Below are 20,577 nucleotides of genomic sequence, written 5' to 3'. Positions count from 1 at the left end.
ATGAAGTTATAATTCAGTATTAGTGTACACACACACACACACACACACACACACTTGTTTGTTTGTAATCCAAGCTGTCCTGGAACTAGAGATCTGCTTGCCTCTGCCTCCTGAGTGCTGTTTTTTTTTTTTTTTTTTTTGGTTTTTCGAGACAGGGTTTCTCTGTGGTTTTGGAGCCTGTCCTGGAACTAGCTCTTGTAGACCAAGCTGGTCTCGAACTCACAGAGATCCGCCTGCCTCTGCCTCCCGAGTGCTGGGATTAAAGGTGTGCGCCACCACTGCCCGTCCTGAGTGCTGTTGTAGTGGTATATTACATTGAGCACCAAATGTAGCACAAATAATAAAAACCCAGAGATAGAAATTGGGGTTTAACCAGAAAACCAGAAAAGCAAAGTAGCCAAGCCACTAGAAAAATCTTACTTCTACCAAGGCTGGGTGATCACAAACTAAGCAGACTAAGCCTCTCCTCCCATTTTATATCCTTTCTAGTGCTGGGATTAAAGGTATGACTCCTTAACTAAAAGTATGAGCCATCACCACCTGGATTTGTTTCTGCATTGATCTTATGTAGCCTCGGTGAGCCTTGAATTCACAGAGATCCACCTGCCTTCATCTCCCAAAACTTGAGATTAAAGTTGTGTGTCACTATTACCTGACTTCTAGTAGCTTTAGCTTTGCCTCTGGTCTTCAGGCAAGATTTATGTATTAAAATACAAATAACGTGCAACTGTAGTGTGTACCACCACACCCGGCTAACAATGACTATTTTATATGCAGTAATAGGTTTAATTCTAAATACACAAAGTTTGGGTAGTGTGTGGGCAGGTGTCTCAGGTTGTATCTGTGAGAATTACTATGATGTGACAGGCAGTGCCTCTGGGCCTCTGGTGAAAGCCATCAGGGATATAGCCTTGCAACTAGTTCTCTGAATGTTGCGTATGAAGCTCATGTAGGAAATATGTGGGGTGGTTTAGAATGTGGGCTCTGAGCTCAGAGCCTGGGCTTTAGTTTGACCTAAACCAGCATCCATCTGTAAAGTAGGACAGCTCCCCATTACCCACCTCATGTTACGTTTGTCAAGGTGAAGACCTGGCTTGTGGCAACTTCTTACTGTAGCTTTGGGCTTCTAGTCACTGGTGAAGATTGTTCTCTCCCTCATTACCATGCTTTCTGTGAACTCCCTCTTTAAAAAATACTTTGTGGGGGCTGAAGAAATGACATAGCAGTTAAGAGCACTGGCTGCTCTTGCAGAGGACCTGGGTTTAGTTCCCACCACTTACATGGTGGCTCATACCTGTCTGTAACTCCAGTTCCAGAAGATCCAACACTCTCACACAGACATACACGCAGGCAAAACACCTCTGCCCAGCTTGGTTTCTTTCTTTCTTTTTTTTTATTAAAACATGTTTATTTATGTGTATGAGTTTTGTCTGTATGTCTGTGCATCACATGCATGCCTGATGCCCACACAGGTCAGAAGAGGGTATCAGATCCCTGGAACTGAAGTTACAGATGTTTATGAGTCATCATGGGTACAGAATCTGGTCCTCTGCAAGAACAAGTGCTTTTCACCATTTGAGCCAACTCTCCAGTTCTCCCCTTTTTTATTGAAAACAATTTTTTTTTGAACATAGAACCTTATACTATTTAGCTTTGGCTTGCCTGGAACTTGCTATTTCAGGTTGACCTTGAATTCACAGAGATCTGCCTTCCCAAGTACTCGGATTAAAAATTAAAAGTGTGCCCCATTATGTCTGGATGAATATTTGATGTATTCATCCTCTATCATTTCTTGATAGTTTGTAACTCAGAAGTGAAGTTAAAAGCAGCATCAAGAAGGTATATTTTGGCTAGAGTGATGATTCAGAGGGTAAGATACACCTACACCCCCACACACATACACACATGCATGTATACACACACATACAGCACACATAAAGAAGTGGAGCTACATGTTTCAGAAATTAAGAGTACTTGTTTCCTGCTCTTACAGGGGACCTGTATTTGGTTACTAGCACCCACATGGCTAATGGCCTCTGTCACTCCAGTTCCAGGGAATCTAGTGCCCTTTTCTTGCTTCTGTAGGCACTCCATACAGGTGGTACACATACATATATGGTTCAGTGGTTAAGAGCTCTTGCTGTTCTTGCAGAGCATTTAGGTTTGATTCCTATCACCTAGATGACAGCTAACAGCTAGCTTTACTTCTAGCTCCATGGGGTCTGATGCCCTCTTCTGGCCTCTGGAGGCAGCAGATATATGCGCATGGTACACATACATGCAGACAAAATACCCATACACATAAAAAATAGAAATACATAAATTGTTGGGTCTGGAGACCAGGCTCGGTGGTTAAGAGCACTTGTTGCTCTTATAGAGGACCAGGTTGAACTTCCTGCACCCTCAGAATGACTCACAACTGTCTATAACTTCAGTTCCAGGGGCCTGATATCCTCTTCTTTCCTGTGTGGGCACTACATGCTAGTGGTGCACAGAAAAATACGCAGACAAAACACACATAAAATAAATAACTGAGGTAACCCAGACCTTGAGTTCCTGAGTATTAATGGGAAAGATCTTGTCTTGGGAACTTTTTTTTTTTTTTTTTTTTTTGGATTTTCGAGACAGGGTTTCTCTGTGGTTTTGGAGCTTGTCCTGGAACTAGCTCTTGTAGACCAGGCTGGGTCTTGGGAACTTTTAACTGTTTCTTTTCTTTTCTTTTTTTTACATGTCCCAGGCTTTATTTATTATTTAAGAACAAAATGAGTGACAGGCTCACGATCAAAACAGCATCACTGAACTTCATCTTCCCCACCCTTTTTGTGCTTGTGACCCCTCCTCAGTAAAGGAGCTTCACCCCAAGACTGTGGTGGCTCCAGGTTTTATCTACCTCTCTCCCCCTCGCCTCAGCTCACCTCATCCCCCGGCAGGGCTGGTGCCTCAGTTTGAATGCATGGGAGAGCCCAGAGCAGCCATGGGAACAGTAGGAAAGGCCTTGCCCTCAGGAAACGGGACTGGAGAGTAGAGGTTTAACTGCTTCTTTTTAAGGAAAAGGAGTCTTTACAGCTTTGGGAGGCTCTAGATACAGTCAGGCACATGAAGAGAGGTAGGGGAGATTACCTACCAGGAGAAGTGAGGCAGAGATTGAAGGAGTACAGCCACCAGCCCAGTGTTGCTGGCTGCTAACAGAAACTACAAGAGCCTCTGGTGTTACTGTAGATTTTAGACCCAGAATAGTGAACAGGAGCTGGGCGGTGGTGGCACATGCCTTTAGTCCCAGCACTTGGGAGGCAGAGGCAGGCAGATCTCTGTGAGTTTGAGGCCAACCTGATCTACAGAGCTAGTTCCAGGTCAGGCTCCAATGCTACAGATAAACCTTGTCTCGAAAAAACAAAAACAAAACAAAACAAAAAGTGAACTGGGACTCTGATCTCCAGAATTATACAAGAATATCTGTTCTCTTAAACCACATTTGTAGCTGGGTGGTGGTAGCACACGCCTTTAATCCCAGCACTCGGAGGCAGGGGCAGGTGGATCTCTGTGAGTTCGAGGCCAGCCTGGTCTACAGAGCAAGTTCCAAGACAGCTAGGGCTACATAAAGAAACCCTGTCTCAAAAAACAAACAAACAAAAAACCCAAAAACAAAAACATATTTGTGGTGACTTGTTACAGCAGCTATAAGAAGTCAGTAAGGTACATTTTCTTTCCTTTAAAAATTTTTGTAACAGGGTCTTAATAAGTAACCCTTGCTGGCCTTGTACTTGCTATGTAGAACACACTGGCCTTAGACCCTCAGGAATCCACTTGCCTTCTGCCTCCCAAGTGCTACAGCTTTTAGTTTGTTTTACAAGACAGGATTTTTCTGTGTAACCCTAACTGTCCCGGAAGTCACTCTATAGACCAGGCTGACCTTGAACTCATAGAGATCTGCCTGCCTCTGCCTCCCAGGAGTGTACCACCCCCCACCCCCCACAAGGTTTTATATTTTATCAGTAGGATATTTCACTAAACAATTCTGTGACACTCACCATCATTGTTGGTGTTGGGTTTTTTGGGCTGGTGACTTAATGTGTAGACCAAGCTGTCCTGAGACATATCACCATGACAGGTTTAAACTTAGTTGGTATGTTTCTGTCATTGCAGTTATTGTACTTATTGTTTTGGCAAAAATACTCTTTCTTCAAATGGTCTATTCTTTAATTCTTTCTTTGGTGCTAAGGATGGAACACAGGGCCTTCCTCTAGCCAAGTGCTTTGTCATTGAGTCATACTCCTGTACTAGTTGTTTCCCAAAGAAATAGACAAATTCATCTGTGAAAAGATGTTCAACATCATTAGTGACCAGAGAATTGTAGCTCAAACCAAGGGAAATGTCATTGCACATCGATAGCATGGCTCTGGTGAAAAGATGCGGAGGTAACAAGAGTTAGCAACTGTATGAGGAAGTTTGAATCCTCATGTACTGCAGGGCATCCTGAGATGATTCAGCCATCTTAGATGACAGTCCCTCAGATGGTGACTTGATCAGTCCTAGTCCTGGGGTTATAACATGGTGAATGAAAGCTGTCTATACAACTGGCACATGGGTGTTCACAGCAGCATTTTTCTTCTTTTTTTTTTTAATATTTATTTATTTATTTAAGATTTCTGCCTCCTCCGCGCCACTGCCTCCCATTTCCCTCCCCCTCCCCCATCAAGTCCCCCTCCCTCATCAGCCCGAAGAGCAATCAGAGTTCCCTGCCCTGTGGGAAGTTCAAGGACCACCCACCTCCATCCAGAACTAGTAAAGTGAGCATCCAAACTGCCTAGGCTCCCACAAAGCCAGTACGCACAGCAGCATTTTTCATTAGCACTAACATGGCCATCTCCTGATGGAAGAGTAAACAGACATGGGTCAGTACAGGATAAAGGAATGATACACTGCAACAGCATGAACCTTGAAAATAGGTGCTAAGGAGTACTGGCTTTGTGGGAGCCTAGGCAGTTTGGATGCTCACCTTACTAGACCTGGATGGAGGTGGGTGGTCCTTGGACTTCCCACAGGGCAGGGAACCCTGATTGCTCTTTGGGTTGACGAGGGAGGTGGACTTGATTGGGGGAGGGGGAGGGAAATGGGAGGCGGTGGTGGGGAAGAGACAGAAATCTTTAATAAATAAATAAATTAAAAAATTAAAAAAAAACTAAAAGAAAGAAAAACAAAATAAAACAGCAATAACAACAAAATTTCCCAACGGGCATTCAAGATGACTGGGAGTGACTCCCACATATACCATGGCATGTGCACACCCACACATATGCACATAAAATAAATCAATTTTTAAAATAAAAAAAAAAAGAAAATAGGTGCTAAGGGAGGCAGGCCAGCCACAAAACACCATACATAGTATGATTCCATTCAGATGAGCTGTGAGGGACTAACAGCTCTGTAGTTAGAGATTAAAATAGGTTTTTCCAGGGCTGGATCATTTGGACAATGGGGAGTGATTATATTAGATGCATTGTTTCTTGAGGGGGTTGATGAAAATATTCTAAAATGTGATACTAAAAGCCATGGGGGAGTAAAAGGACGAATTTTATAAGTGAGTTATATTGCAATGAGTCTTTAATAAAGGTTGTGTTATTTAACAAAAAACTAGAAAAAGAAAAAAAAGAAAAAAAGAAAAAAAACTATGTAGAATTACTTAGGGAAATGTTTTTTTTTAATTTTTTAAAAAAGATTTATCTATTTATTGTGTATAGTGTTTTGCCTGAATGCATACCCACACACGAGAAGAGGGCACCAGATCTCACCACAGAGTTGTGAGCCACCATATGGTTCCTGGGAATTGGACTCAGGACCTCTGGAAGAGCCATCTCTCCAGCATCTAGAGAGTATTCTTAGTGCAGATTCCAGGGTACATGACTAGACCTTTCAAACAGATCTTTTTGTACAAGGGGCTTTTGTAAAGCAGGTCCATACGAGGACTCGGAGGCATTCTGTGAATTATTAGCCAAGATTTTTATTGTGCTATGCACCTTACTAACTAACTGTTCCTGATTCAGGGCCAGTAGAGACTGTCTTCATCTTCCACGTGATAGATAACCTTTCCATTTCAGGAAGGTGGCCTTCTCATCTCATTTCTTTTGCAGGCTATGTACCCCAAATTCTAATCATTTCTCCTGTGACATGTTTTCCATAATAGTCAGGTCATCACCTTTATACTCTCGGTAGTTTCTTAAGGGCATCTTAAAATGTACATAATACATTTAAATACATAAAGTATGCATAATAAATAGATAAATCTCTTTTAAAAATTAAAAAGACGGTTCCCTAAGTAATTCTACGCAGTCTTTTTTTTTTAAATAACACAACCTTTATTAAAGACTCATTGTAATATAACTAACTCACTTATCATAAAATTTGTCCCTTTACTGCCTCCCCATGGCTTTTAGTATATTCACATTAAAATGTGATATTTGAAACTAAACAAGACAGTCCAGCTGCAGATTAAACATTGAAATTCTGATGCATTTGAAGATTATATTAGCTTTTTTTTTTTTGAGGGCTAGAGGATTGTTTTGAAATAGGGTCTCTCTAGTAGCCCTTGAACTCACTCTGTAGCTAGATTTCATTTTGACCTATTGATCCTGCTGCCTCCATCTCCCCAGTGCTGTGATTATAGGCATGAGCCACAATGTCTGCTGTGGCCGGGATCCCTTAATGTGACTAAGTCCTTCTGTCAGGAGCAGTTATTCATAAGAAGTTATGGGAAAATCAGGTTCCAGAGAAAGTTTTATCCAATAGCCAAAGCCAAATGATCAAGTAGCAAGTCAGGTTCATTCCAGTTTTGGCACCAACTAAAGACTAAATTAATGAAGTAAAGTGGAACTTAATATCACAGATACCAGTTATGTAAAGACCCTTTTGAGGGGCTGTAGAGATGGCTCAGAGGTTAAGAGCATTGCCTGCTCTTCCAAAGGTCCTGAATTCAATTCCCAGCAACCACATGGTGGCTCACAACCATCAGTAATGAGGTCTGGTGCCCTCTTCCAGCTTGCATACACACAGACAGAATATTGTATGCATAATAAATAAATACATATTTTTAAAAAAAAGACCCTTTTGAAAAATAAGAGCCGTTGAAAGTGAGTTTGAATGAGCATGTTTCCAAGACGGGTAGAGTTTTTCAGCTTGAGAGTTGAATTTAGTTGATCAGTGATCAACTCTTTTTTTTTCCTTTTTTTTTTGTTTTTGTTTTTTTGAGACAGGGTTTCTCTGTAGTTTGGAGCCTGTTCTGGAGCTAGCTCTTGTAGATCAGGCTGGCCTTGAGTGCTGGGATTAAAGGCATGCGCCACCACTGCCCGGCCAAACCTGATTTTTCTTAACTAAGAATAAATCCATAGCCTCTCATTTTCTGTGGAAACAAAAGCAAAACCTCTTCTCTAAAGTAACATATGTTTTGACTTCAATTTTGAAGTCAAGGTGTTTTCAAAATACCTATCTTGGTTTAATTCATCAGCATTTATAAACAAATATCTTATAGCAGCTGTTGCTCCTTCCTCAGTATTCAAACAATTCAAAGAGAACATAATAACATACAGTATTCAGACTCTGTGTATTTTTCATCTTTACGTGCCTTTATTTTTAACCTCTATTTCTTTTACTTTTTGGCTTTTTGAGACAGGTTCTCTGTGTATCTTTGTTGGTTGTCCTGGAACTCACTCTGTAGACCAGGCTGTCCTTGAACTCACAGAAATCTGCCTGCTTCTTCCTCCTAAGCACTGGGATTAAAGGTGTGTGCCACCACATCTTGATTTCACAGAGGTCTGCCTGCCTCTGCCTCCCAAGTGTTGGGATTAAAGGTGTGTGCCAGCACACCTAACTACTCTCTTTTTTCTTTTTTTCTCCCAGGACTACATATATTTTTAAACACACAGTAAACTGCTGGGCGGTGGTGGCGCACACCCTCAATCCCAGCACTGTGGAGGCAGAGGCAGGCCGATCTCTGTGAGTTTGAGGCCAGCCTGGTCTACAAGAGCTAGTTCCAGGACAGGAACCAAAAGCTACGGAGAAACCCTGTCTCAAAAAATCAAAAAACAAAACAAAACAAAACAAAACCAAAAAACAAAAAAACCCAGTAAACCATTTAGAGTTTTTTTTTTGTCTTTGAATTTATCTTTACTTTATATCTCTCTCTTTTTCTGACCACATGAGTCTTTAATTTGCTAAGCAATATGGGTAGGAATAAAGCGTGGCTTTGACAGTTGAATCCGGCCCATTCTTTAGCTTTCTGAGATTCCAGCCTCGTGGCGAGGTACCCGCTGTAGTCTTGTTTATTGCCACATCTCTATGGCGTTTCAAGGTACCTGCCACCAAGAAAGCTGTAGCAGTCTGCTCACAAACCACATTCAAATGCTCTTTAGCCAGACCTCCTGCCGAAAAGAGTCAGAGTTTGCACTGGCAGGACAGCCCAGAAAGCCAGCATTTTGAAATGGCATGGCTTTTTTCCTGCTACAGCTGAAAACCAAAAAGCATGCTGTCAGCTTTTCATCAATACCATTTGTTTTGTGTCAGCTAACCTCTCTTAAATGAGATGCATTTGCATCTAGCAAATAGAATATACTGCTATCAATAAGCTGTGCTTAACTCTATTCTTTGTCTAGAATAACTTCCCAAGCTCTCTCAGGCTTTATGTGGATGCAGTTATCCACATGGGCGCCATTTGTTAAACTGAATTTTCTGCCCTGCCCTGTTCCCGCAATCCTTTAGTCCCAAAGAAAGCACACAGAGGTCTACATTAGTTATAAACTAATTGGCCTAGTAGCTCAGACTTCCTATTAACTCTTATAACTTATATTAGCCCATTATTCTTGTCTATGTTAGCCACATGGCTCGGTACCTTATTCGGCAGGGTAGTCACATCTTGCTTCTTCTGTGTCTGGGACAGGACTCCAAACCTGTGTCTTTACCAAGAACAGTAAGCATGCTTTACTGCTGAGCCATCTCTCCAGCCCAGTTTGTTTGTTTGTTTTTGAGAAAGGGTCTTATGTAGCCTTGGTTGGCCATAATCTCAGTATGTAACCAAGAAGCACCTTGAATTCCTGATCTTCCTTTCTTTTGTACTCCAGTAGTAGGGTCATAGGTGTGTGTTACCACACTCAGAAATGCAATTTGTCTTATTTTAACTATTGAGTCTTGGTCAAAATTAGATTTAGCCTGCAGTGAATATTTTCCTCTCTTCTATTAGACTTTCCAGAATGACTGTTAGTTTAAAAATCCATACACATAAAAAATAATAAAATTGCCTTAAGGCTGTGAGTTACTTTGTAAGTCACCTTCTTAACTGGGGTGACTTCAGCATTTGCCACTAAGGTACTACTCAGTGGCCATTATGATTAAGGGTGACAGCGAGCTTCCCTTTTCTTTAAATAGCATTCCCTTGTTTTAAAGAGAAAAATATTAGCCGGGCGGTGGTGGCGCACGCCTTTAATCCCAGCACTCGGGAGGCAGAGGCAGGTGGATCTCTGTGAGTTCGAGGCCAGCCTGGTCTACAAGAGCTAGTTCCAGGACAGGAACCAAAAGCTACGGAGAAACCCTGTCTCGAAAAATCAAAAAAAAAGAGAAAAATATTAATTTTCTAATGGTATTTTGGTTAGGAGCAGTTACGGAGAGCAGTGATTTTACATAAGGACCTGAAACAAGTCATTCAGTATTAATAAGTACAAGAATAGAGTGTCCCTGAAGCTGATTTACTAAAACCCAAAGGTAGGACATCTGCAGGAAATGGCTTTGGGCCATGACTATGATCAAATTGGAGGATCTAAAGTGGACAGTTGCTGCAGAGGAGATGCTGTAGTCTAATGGGTAACTTCGGATGCTGCCAAGTCAATAAACACAACTATCATTAAAGTGCATAGGTCAGGTAATACTTGATTAATTATAACTCAGATTTTGTGATTTCTTCTACCTAGTCTTACTTCTGGATATACAATACATGTGTGTACACTTTTACTTTCATACACTGATCATCCACTTAGGGTATCTGAAGTAACTAGTATAAAGTTCAAGATAAGCATTTTCTGAACTCATGAATCATAAAAGCAACTCAGTACCACTAAATAACAATTTATTCTTATTAGAAATCTCCAACATTGTTTTGAAATACACTGATAAGCACAAAATAGTCTATAGTTAACTCTAAACTATAAATATAATATTTTATATAAACAATAAATAGCAATATAAACTGAAAATATAATTTTAATATAAACAATGAATATAATAAAACTGTACAATATGGTGTATATTTTTATTACAAGTGCTCTAGTTACATTGTTATCACTGACTTGAAAGAACTATTCTAGATCCAGGTGGTTGTGGTTCACTCCTAATCCCAACATTCGGGAGGCAGAGGTAGGCAGGTCTCTATGAGTTCAAGGCCAGCCTGGTCTACAGAAATGTAGAAGGAATGAAGGAAAGGATAAAGGAAGGATGAAAATCATGCTGGGCGGTGGTGGCGCACGCCTTTAATCCCAGCACTCGGGAGGCAGAGGCAGGCGGATCTCTGCGAGTTCGAGGTCACCTGGTCTACAAGAGCTAGTTCCAGGACAGGAATCAAAAGCTAAGGAGAAATCCTGACTCAAAAAAAAAAAAACCGCAAGGAAGGAAGAAAATTAGATTATGAGTTATGACCCTGAGTTGTTATAAGTATTAAGTCTCTAACTCCTTGCCAGGTGGTGATGGCACACACCTTTAATTCCAGAGAGGCAGAGACAGGTGGATCTCGCTAGGTGAGTTCGAGGCCAGCCTGGCTATAGAGTGAGTTCCAGGACAGGCTCCAAAGCTACAAACCCAAACAAAACAAAAAAGCCTCTAACTAACGCCTTTTACCAAGTGGATTGTCAAAAACAAATATGATCTTTATTCTTCAAGCCTAGAATGGCCACTAATAAATGTGGGATGTTCACCATTGTTTGGTCTTAAGGTACACTCTGTTCTTACTGTCGCCTACCCTTAACTTGTCTGTGTTGTGATAAAGATTCATCCAGTTCTTATGTGTTCAGGATTCACCATTTTTTTTTTTTTGCCAAAATGAATGGTTCTCAAGAGGTGTCATTTAAGTTTTCAGCAACTTAGTATTTCAATTAAGAAAGAGCCAGTGCTCTCAAGACAGTGAAGCTAAGGAGTTCAGGATGTAGATCTCACGCAGCATGTAGGAGTGGTTGGGCCTGTCCCTGGGGAAAGTCAAATTGGAGAGACTTAGAGAAAAGCAAAAAACTTCCTGCATCCTGAATCTCTGTACCATGCCTTGCCTTTATGATTTGAGTACTTCATAACCCTCTCTTTCTTCCTTGGGAGCAGCCTTGAACATCCTGCTCTGAGTGCTGGAATTATTAGCCAACATTGTTGACTGTCTTAGGGACTTTTCTTTTCTTCCCTCCTCTCCCCTCCCCCTTCCTTATTTCCTTCCTTTCTTTCCTCCTTTCTTCTTCTTCTTCTTCTTCTTCTTCTTCTTCTTCTTCTTCTTCTTCTTCTTCTTCTTCTAAGATTTATATATTTATTTTATGTATATGAGTGCTCTGTCTACATGTATACCTTTACACCAGAAGTGGGCATAAGATTCCATTATAGATGGTTGTGAGCCACTATATGATTGCTGGGAATTGAACTTAAGACCTCTGGAAGAGCAGCTAGTGCCCTTAACCTCTGAGCCATCTCTCCAGTCCCTTGGGGGACTTTTCTCTTTCTTTTCTTCTTTTTTTGGTTTTCTGAGACAAGTTTTCTCTGTGTATTAGTTCTGGCTGTCCTGGAACTCGCTCTGTAGACCAGGATGTCTCGAGCAGATATCTGTCTGCCTCTGCCTCCTGAGTGCTGGGATTATTGGTTAGCACTGCTGACTATCTTAAGGACTTTTCAGAAAGTCTAACCTCTGTTTATGCTTGCATGCATGTATATGTGTGCGTATGTGCGTGTGCATGTGTATATATAAGTGTGTGTGTGTGCACATATATATATATTTGGTGCTGAGGATTGTACCAAAACAGGTTAAACATGCACTCTATTGGTGAGCTATCATCTTGGGTGTTCTATTTTAAAAGGAACTTTACCAGAAAAACCTGGTACAGGGATATCCATCAGTGTAGAACCAACTTTACAGGTCATGTTTTCTGTTTGGTTGGAATGGAAATAAGTTTTGATGTGAACTATTTTTACTTTTTAGAATTTTTTCCTTTGTTTTTCTTTATGTATGTCTGTGGTATGTGTGTTTGGGGACAGAGGTTGGCATCAAGTGTCTTTCATGATTGCTCTTAACCTTATATATTGAGGCAGGGATCTTAGTTGAACCCAGAAGTTACTGGTTTTGCTAGTTTAGCTAGCCAGTTTGCTCCTGGGGTTCCTCTGTATTTGTATCCCTAAGTGCTCCAAGATTGCAGGTGGACAATCTTCCATGACTGCCTTGCATTTACATATATGGTGGAGGTCCAAACTCTCACGTATATAGGCAAGCATTTTATCCCTTTGTTTTGCTTTTGAGAGAAGGGTATCACTCTGCATCCCAGGCTGTGAATCTTATATAATTTCTGAGAGGTGGAATTAAAGTTGTGAGCCATTGTGCCTGGTATTGTGGACTCTGTAGAAGTTAATGGGCATATTTGCTTCCATAATGACTTTGGTGAAGGCAGTACATACCCACTTCTCTATTGTATTTTTTTTTTTTTTAGATTTTAACATTTGAGACCAAGAACCCAACTGAGTTAGCAGAACGTTTGCGCTCCGTTTGTGGGAATCAGAGCAATGCCTATGCCCGCTTGCTGGAATACCGCCTGAATGCCTTGCGTGGACTGTGGAATGCCCAGCGCCAGCTGGCCCTGGAGGAACAGCATGAAAGGGACGGCTCTGGTGATGAAGAAACCTTGGCCCTACTCAAACGCCAGGGCTTGCTGCAGCAACCCGAGCAAGCGCCCTTCACATCCCGGGTGGGCCTCCTATTGGTCTTCCCCCTTATTCAGTCCCAGAGTAGAACAGACCCCTCCCTCTGTAACATAACTGCTGAGGTGCTATTGAACTGCCTGCGTGACTGTCAGCCTCTGAGCTTGACCAAGGAGCCTGCTGACTGTCTCAATGGGATAGAAACCTTGCTGTGCTCTTGGCTAGAGGAGACCTCGGACACAGACCGACACATCCCACACAAACAGAAGGAGAATGCTGCCGCTGCCCTGGTGGCTTTGGCATGTGCCAGGTAAGGAAAATGACACAATGTGCCACTTGTATACTCTCTGCCTCGTGCACTTGCACCAGGTTTATTTCAAGGGTATCTCAGTATGTGCTTCTGTTTTTAGTTTTGAATGTCACAGCTTCAGGCATACTTCATGAGTCCAGCTCTCCTTTAGTGACAGCTAGGAGCAGCAGCCTTTACTGCAGCTGATCACTCTCGGGGTCCATCTTCCGCAGAGCAGAGGGTACTATGTCTGTGTTTCTCCTTTAAGGAAAGGCAAAATGTTATAGAAATGTTAATTATTTTTTTAAATGTCAATAAAGGGGTCTTTCAGCAAATTACAGGATCTCACCTTGTCACAAAACTAAGTCATAGATTGTATTTCTGGACTCCCATTTATATATTTTAAATATTTTACATTTACTTATTGTGTATGTGGGGTACATGCATATGACATAATGTGAATATGGAGATCAGAGGACAACTTGCATGACTCAGTTCTCTTCTTCCACCATGGAGGTTTTGGGATAGAATTCAGGTCATCAGGATGGTAGTGAGTGTCCTTGCCTGCTGAGCCGCCTCACCTGTCCTGGGCCCTGCTTTAACTGAAAGATGTCTTGGTTTATGTCAAGATACAGTAGCATGCTGTCCTCTCTACTGATATGCTTGACATGCTGTTGCTAGGAAACATATTTGGATTTGTCCCTTCCCCTCCCACAGGGTCTTGCTGCAGTGCCCAGGCTGGTCTGTAGCTTGTAATTCTAACAGCATGTATGATCTTGTGTGAGGAAGTTCACTGCCCTTGTTCCTCTCAGAGTATATTGTCAGGGACCCATTACAACCATGACCTGCTTGTCTAGTGTCAATCACTTATCTTTCCTCCTCAGAATGTTTTTTTTTGGGGTGGGGAGAGCAGGGTGTGATCATCCTTTTTTAACCCAGGTTTATGTGGCAGAGGATTTTTCTTTATGGCTTCAAAATTGATCTGCAATTGACTGAATCTCCAGTCATTATTAAAGGCAGGGTAACATCATTCTACACTGTCTGCTTCCTTGCCCGGAGCAAACTGTCACAGGTTGGTCTCAGTTCCTGAAGACAGCAGCTGATTTTGCAAACTCTGACATGAGTTTCATTCTGGAGACATTGGATGATACAGGAATAAGATTCTCTGTAAAGGCTTTAGATTAGGTTGATTGATTTTTCTGCATACGCAAAAAATAATTTTGAGGCTTGAATAGATTTATTATCAATGTGAAAGTTCCATTTTGAGAAAATTCCCACTTAGACATTACTATCTTTAGCAAGGATGCTGGGAATAATATTTTAGTTTTGAGCATTTCGTTATTGAACATTGGATCACTAAACTCACTTTTTAATTATGAACTAAAATTCATTCTAATCACAATACTTATTAAAATTATGTGTTTAAGATTCCAAATTCTATTTGGCACAAATATGAAATGAATATTCCTCCTCCTCCAACATTTTCCCCTTCTCTCCCTCTTCCCCCTCTTCATTTTTAATTAAGTTTGCTTACAAGAGCATGGGTAAGGGGTTATTTATAGGAGCATAAGTACCTTACCAATGGCTAAATCATTATGAAAATGCTTCTTCCTCCCATAACAACCATTAACTGCCTCAGAAGGGGTGAAACATCCTGAGCCCCTCTCCACTCCATCACAAATGTGGATGGCTCAGTCTTATGTAGGTCTCATACAGGTAGTGAACAGCTGCTGTGACTATGAACACACAGTCATGTCATCCAGAAGACCTCATTTCAGAGCACTCCATTCCTTCCCAGCTTTGTCTTTGTATACCTCTACCAAGAAGTTCCCTGAGCCTTGGAGGGCTAATGTTCATGCCCCATTTAGGGCTGAGCATACAACAGTCATTTATGCTCAGTACTATAGCTAGTTATGAGTATTTAACTGATACCCACTGCAGAATGACACTTCTGATCAAAGTTGGCAGCAACATTAAGCTATGAGCATAAACATAACTATTTAGAAGACAACTTGTCCATAACAGAACAACCGTAGTAGCTTTTCTATGAGGACCTGTCATCTTCCCGCCACATACTTTTTGTCTAGTTTTACTGTCCCAGGTAAAACTAGGAATTCCCTGAGTGGACTCCCTCTCCCTCCAGCAGTCATGCCATTATTGCCTGGCAGGTCAGTAGGGTATGTTGCTCAGTCTTTTAAATCTTTATTGCTGAGTGAGACTGTTAGGTTTTCTCCTCCAGCAGCCCACCTGATAACTTTGAAAGCTAGCCATCAGAGAGGAAGTTTCCAGTTTCTCCTGCATTTGGAGGTGGGGGGGAGGGTGAGGCTTTTTGGGGGGGCTGTTAGGAAGATCATGATTCTCCCTTCTTAGCTGTGTTCACAGGCATTAGCTACAAACCTGGCTTACAAGTAATACTTGTCTAATATCTCTCTGGCATGTAGGAGTCTTGCTAACTCCTAGGCCATAGAGATTCAGGTCTCTAATTTTATAAAGCTGGCAGTTCAGTGGTCCAGGGATGCTTCATTCTGTAAAACCTTCATACTCACTGCTTTTATGTCAGGAACTCTTTTCTGTGGTTAAGAAACAGTAGTGAACAGTCAGAGTCCCTAAAATTTCAGAATTTATATGAACATGAGGCAGGGCAGCCACGTACATGTATCAGGTAATTTCAGAGACTGATATAATCAGAGAAAAAGAAGGCAGGATTGTGTGTTTTTTTCCCCCAAGATTTATTTATTTAATGTACATTGGGGTTTTGCCTGCATGTTTGTCTGTATGAGGGTGTCGGATTCCTTGGAACTGGAGTTACAGACAGTTTTGAACTGCCATGTGGGTGCTGGGAGTTGAACCTCGGTCCTCTGGAAGAGCAATCAATGCTCTTAATCACTTGAGCCATCTCTCCAGTCCCAGGACTGGTGGTTTGTTTGTTTGTTTGTTTTTTAATGTTTTTAGATTTATTTTATGTCTGTATATCACATATGTGCCTGGTGCCTGCAGAGGGCAGAAGGCATCATCGGATTCCCTGGGACTGGAGTTGTCAAATGGTTGTAAGCCATCGTGTAAGTACTTAACCCAGGTCATCTGAAAGAGCAGCAAGTGCTTTTAACTGCTAAGCCATCTTTCCAGGCCAAAACCAGGATGTTTTGGTGGAGGATAGCTAAGTGGAGGTGGGGCAGAGGCAGAACTGACTGGCTACCTGATATCTGAACTGAAGATTGGGTGATGAGAAAGAGCTAGCACAAGAGCCAGCAGCCGAGAGCTCTATAGAAGAGGGGCAGCAGGCAGCAAAGAAGGGTCACTGGACTGTCATGGAAGACTGGAAGAGATAGGAGGTGAGATTGGTCTAACCTAGAACACATAGGGGTTGTGAGCCATGGAAAGACTTTACATATTTCTCTTAAAATGTGACTAAAGCCAGCAGGCTGAAATGTTGTAGAGTTAGTGGCTCTTCATTCTTCAAATGTTGTGCTTTGTCCCTCTGTGTAATTCAGTGTCTCCCAGGGAGTTGTGCCTATTGAGCAGATGGAGGCAGAATCCACAGGACTTAGGGGACAGGACAGATTGTGCAGTCGTGGCAGTGCCCAGTTTCAATGTCTGTGTCTCCAGGCTACAGGCAGTGCCTTTATATTACACTGCCTCCCTGCCTTAACCTGTCCTTTGAACGTGTGAAATAGTGCAAGGATCAAATTAAAAGGAAGCCTGAGTCTGCTAGGTCTTGTGATAGGCACTCTGTTTCTGTTGAAGTTAGGCACAGAACACCTGCCAATTAAGGCTTGCTTAAGAGAAGAGGGTGACAAGCAAGGTAGCTCCTCATATCCAGGCGGCTGTTAGTCTGGGCATCTATACCTGGAGTGCTGCCAGGTGGGCCTTGTGCTTCTTGAAAGTACCTTCTTTGCAGTCCTGCTGACATCCCAGACTTCTAGCTTTGGGAATCATGAGGAAGTCAGTGCATAGTGAGTCCTGCAAGTGAGATGTTGTGTGAAGTGGATGAATTTAACAAAGCCTTCAAGGTTAAGTTTGGAAACACTGTTAGACTTGAGATTCACTCACCCTGTGATGTCTTTCCTGAGAATCAGGTGGTATGGTGATGGAACCTGTCCATACACAATACCCCCAGGTGCTTGGTACTTGAGCTTTGTGGTTTTGATTTTTCTGTCAGCGGGAAAGCAAGGAAACATCTCCATAGTTGAAATTATCTTGGCCCCCTACTCATGTCCTGCTAGAGCCAGTGGTTGTGGGTAAGATGGCTGAAGTTTGTACTGTAGTAATATGAGCGGCGGGGCTGCGTCCCCAGCACCCCGGCCACCTGCTAGCTTATGCCCGAAATAACAACACACAAATTGTATTCATTTAAACACTGCTTGGCCCATTAGCTCTAGCCCTTACTGGCTAATTCTGATATCCCGATCAACCCATCTCTAATAAACTTGTGTAGCACCGGTCTTACTGGGAAGGATTCAGCATGTCTGACCTGGCGGCTTGCTCCATTGTGTCTGCTTCAGACAGCAGAGCTATCGCGTCTGCCCCGGAGAGGGGAGCATGGCATCTCTGAGCTCACTTCCTCTTCCTCCTAGCATTCTGTTCTGTTTACTCCTCTCACCTATGTTTTAACCTATCAGGACCAAGCAGTTTCTTTATTGCTTAACCAATGAAATCAACAGATTGATATGACACTCCCACATCATTGTACATTTTCTGAACTATAGAAGCAGATAGACCCATCTTGGCACCTTCTCCTGTGGTTAATAAGATGAGCCCTAGCTGCCCAACTTGCTTGCTTTTCCATTCCTTCCTTTTCTCTCTAGGGGATCATTGAAGACTTTTGTCCACACAGTCCATCTGCTACAGAGACAGACTGAGCTGGGCTCCCTGCCTGTCGCCGATGTTTTATATAGGTGAGTTGTCCCTTTACATCCTGTCCTTCTAAATAAGATTTGTGCATGGATGCTTTTAGGGACAAATTACTAAACCTTGCTAATTGATAATTTTGAATAAATATAGACTCATAGCTAACTGCTTAAGGATGTCAAAGTGTTCTTAGAGTGTATTTTTAAATTTAAAAACGAGTTCTAGTCTGTGATGAATTTTTACTGTGATATGAGATGACAGTGTGTTCAGGTGTAAAGAAGAAATTGAAATCTTTCTCAGTTTTATTATCCAGTAATACCACTTGTTTCATTTTGGTAGGTGTGCTTCCTACACATGGCCCTCTTTACCTGTTTCTTTTTCCCTCATGCATATTTGTCTACTTAATAAGCATACATTTAGGCTGGGAATGTAAAACCAGGTGTAGTGGTGCATGTTTATTAATTTCAGCATTTGGGAGGTAGAAGCAGAAGGATCAGGGAGTTCAAGAATAGCCTGGGTTACATGAGGCAACATTACTAAAATCTAAAGCCCCCCTCCAAATAATTAAATAAATAAAAATAGAATGACTATATTTTATATACAGATAAATTAAAATTTTTTGAGGATGTTGATACCATGCCAAGGTATGTGGTATGACAGTGGAAGAAAGCCACTTGCAGGCATCACTCCTTCGGCCTGATGGAGACAGGTTCTTTTCTGTTTCTGCATCACACACTCCAGGTTACCTGGCTTGTGAGCTTCTGGGCCACTGTCCACTCCATATCAATGTGGGAGTGCTGGGAATTAGAGGTGTGTACCACCATGGTCCTCCCAGGGGTTGAGCTCAGGCCATCACCTTGCATGACCTTGATGCTTCCTGACCACCAAGCCATCTACCTGGCCCAAAGTTTTGTAAACATTGCTTTGTAATTTTTTATTAAAATATACTGTCAGTAGTATTCAGATGTATATTTCTTTAAACCATTTGCATTTGCTTTTTGAGCTGGTAAGTAGACTTCTGGTTTGCTGGAATGGGTACTCTTAGGTCTTTGCAATTCTTCACCCCACAGGCTGCTACTTTTGGAAGGGGGACCTGGATCCCCATCCTGTTTACTTGGGGGAAAACACATAGTATCCTGGGGGTATGAAGACATGCTGCCTGCACCAGACAGCAACGCTGGCTCCAGTTCTGAGAACAAAGGTAATGGGAATGAATGCAAGGGCTAGTGTCCTGGGATTAACAGTAAAATGTGAGAAGAATGGTTTTAGATCACTGTGGCAAATGCTTTGGCTGGAGCCCTGAGTTTGTTTTAATTTAGAGCTGAAGATGCCTGTACATTGTTTGCTTTATCAGTGCAAGTCTGAAGGCTGATACTCAAGGACAGGTGAGCAGATGGACAGGCTTTACTGTTCTAGCTAAGGGCCATGTGGCGTGTGTTACTTCACTTGGCTCCTGCTCCTCAGGTACTGAAGCTGCAGTGCATATTTGTAAGATGGTCAGGCATGCCCCATGATGCCATTTCTTCTAATAGTTTACTCTGTTCATTATGGTCCCTCCTGTACTAAAGACAAAAGAAGACGGAAGAAAACCTGAACTGTTAAGTCCTTTACACAAAGTAGGAAGAGTTGAGGTATTTTTACACAGTGTTATAGGGTTACCTGCCAAGTTATTACATGACCTCAGCAAAAATGACAGAGGCTCTCTTAAGTAACCTCTTTGCCAGACTCTTTGAGTGACTGGGTCCTCAGCATTGGCTCTGTAACTGTTTAGACAGCACCCAGGTCATCAGTTCTGCTCTACACTGTGCACTGTCCTCCCACTGGGCAGTATAGCTTGCCAAAAGTAGGATTTGTTTCCAAACTGATTTGTCATTGTAGTTGACCACCAGTTATTATAATGACATTACTTACTGTAACATTATATCATAGTATGTCATTAGCTGTTAGATAAATGATGAAATAGAACAAGAAAAGAAAAAACCCTGTGCCTCTGAGAAATTGGTGCAGGGTAGATGGGTATAGATTGAGCTGAGAGCCTGTCCAGCACACTCCTTCATTCTCAGCCCTCTCTGAGACTCCTCCCCATCAAGTCTAAGGCACATAGTGCAGTGTGAGCAATGGCTGCTCAGCACCTCACAGCCCAGAGCCATTCTCTTATAACCCTTTCTTCTGGAGAGGGCTGAGAGGAGGGGAAAGGAAGGCATTGGCCACAGAGTTGCCAGAGAAGCAGACCAGGCAGCTGTGTCCAGGCTGCGCTCACTGGAATGGGCTCCAAACTCTGCTTTGAGCTAAAGCCTTTTTATTCTCTCTTCAAACCACCTGCTGTTCCCTAGGGGAGGGTTTCTGAGGGGAGGGTTTCTGAGGGGAGGGTTTCTGAGGGGACGGCCTCAGGCTGATTGATGTGTTTGCTTTTGTGTTCAGGTGAATGGTGTGTTTCTTAGAGTACTTATAGAGCAATTCTTTCTTCTGCTCCTTTTCCTCCTTCCACACTTCCTTCTTTCCCTCTTATTTTCTTCCTCCTCTTCTCCACC

At 42.2% G+C, this 20,577-nt stretch overlaps 1 protein-coding gene across 8 annotated transcripts in view; it reads left to right on the top strand.

Annotated features, from left to right (window-relative positions):
• Hectd4 (HECT domain E3 ubiquitin protein ligase 4) overlaps positions 1–20,577 on the top strand; it is a 191,178-nt gene that overhangs the window by 29,330 nt on the left and 141,271 nt on the right. For all 8 annotated transcript variants that reach the window (XM_041649106.1, XM_041649103.1, XM_041649105.1 and 5 more), the window contains exons 2-4: positions 12,702–13,219; positions 18,004–18,093; positions 19,117–19,247. In XM_041649106.1, coding sequence (XP_041505040.1) covers positions 12,702–13,219; positions 18,004–18,093; positions 19,117–19,247 — 739 coding nt within the window. The remainder of the gene's footprint in view (positions 1–12,701; positions 13,220–18,003; positions 18,094–19,116; positions 19,248–20,577) is intronic.

Source organism: Microtus oregoni, unplaced genomic scaffold, assembly GCF_018167655.1.
Source record: "Microtus oregoni isolate MIOR12 unplaced genomic scaffold, Mior012 000003F_ref0000135, whole genome shotgun sequence".
NCBI classification, from domain to species: Eukaryota; Metazoa; Chordata; class Mammalia; order Rodentia; family Cricetidae; genus Microtus; species Microtus oregoni.
The sequence above is the reverse complement of the archived record's forward strand: the minus strand, read 5'-3'. Positions and strand labels throughout refer to the sequence as shown.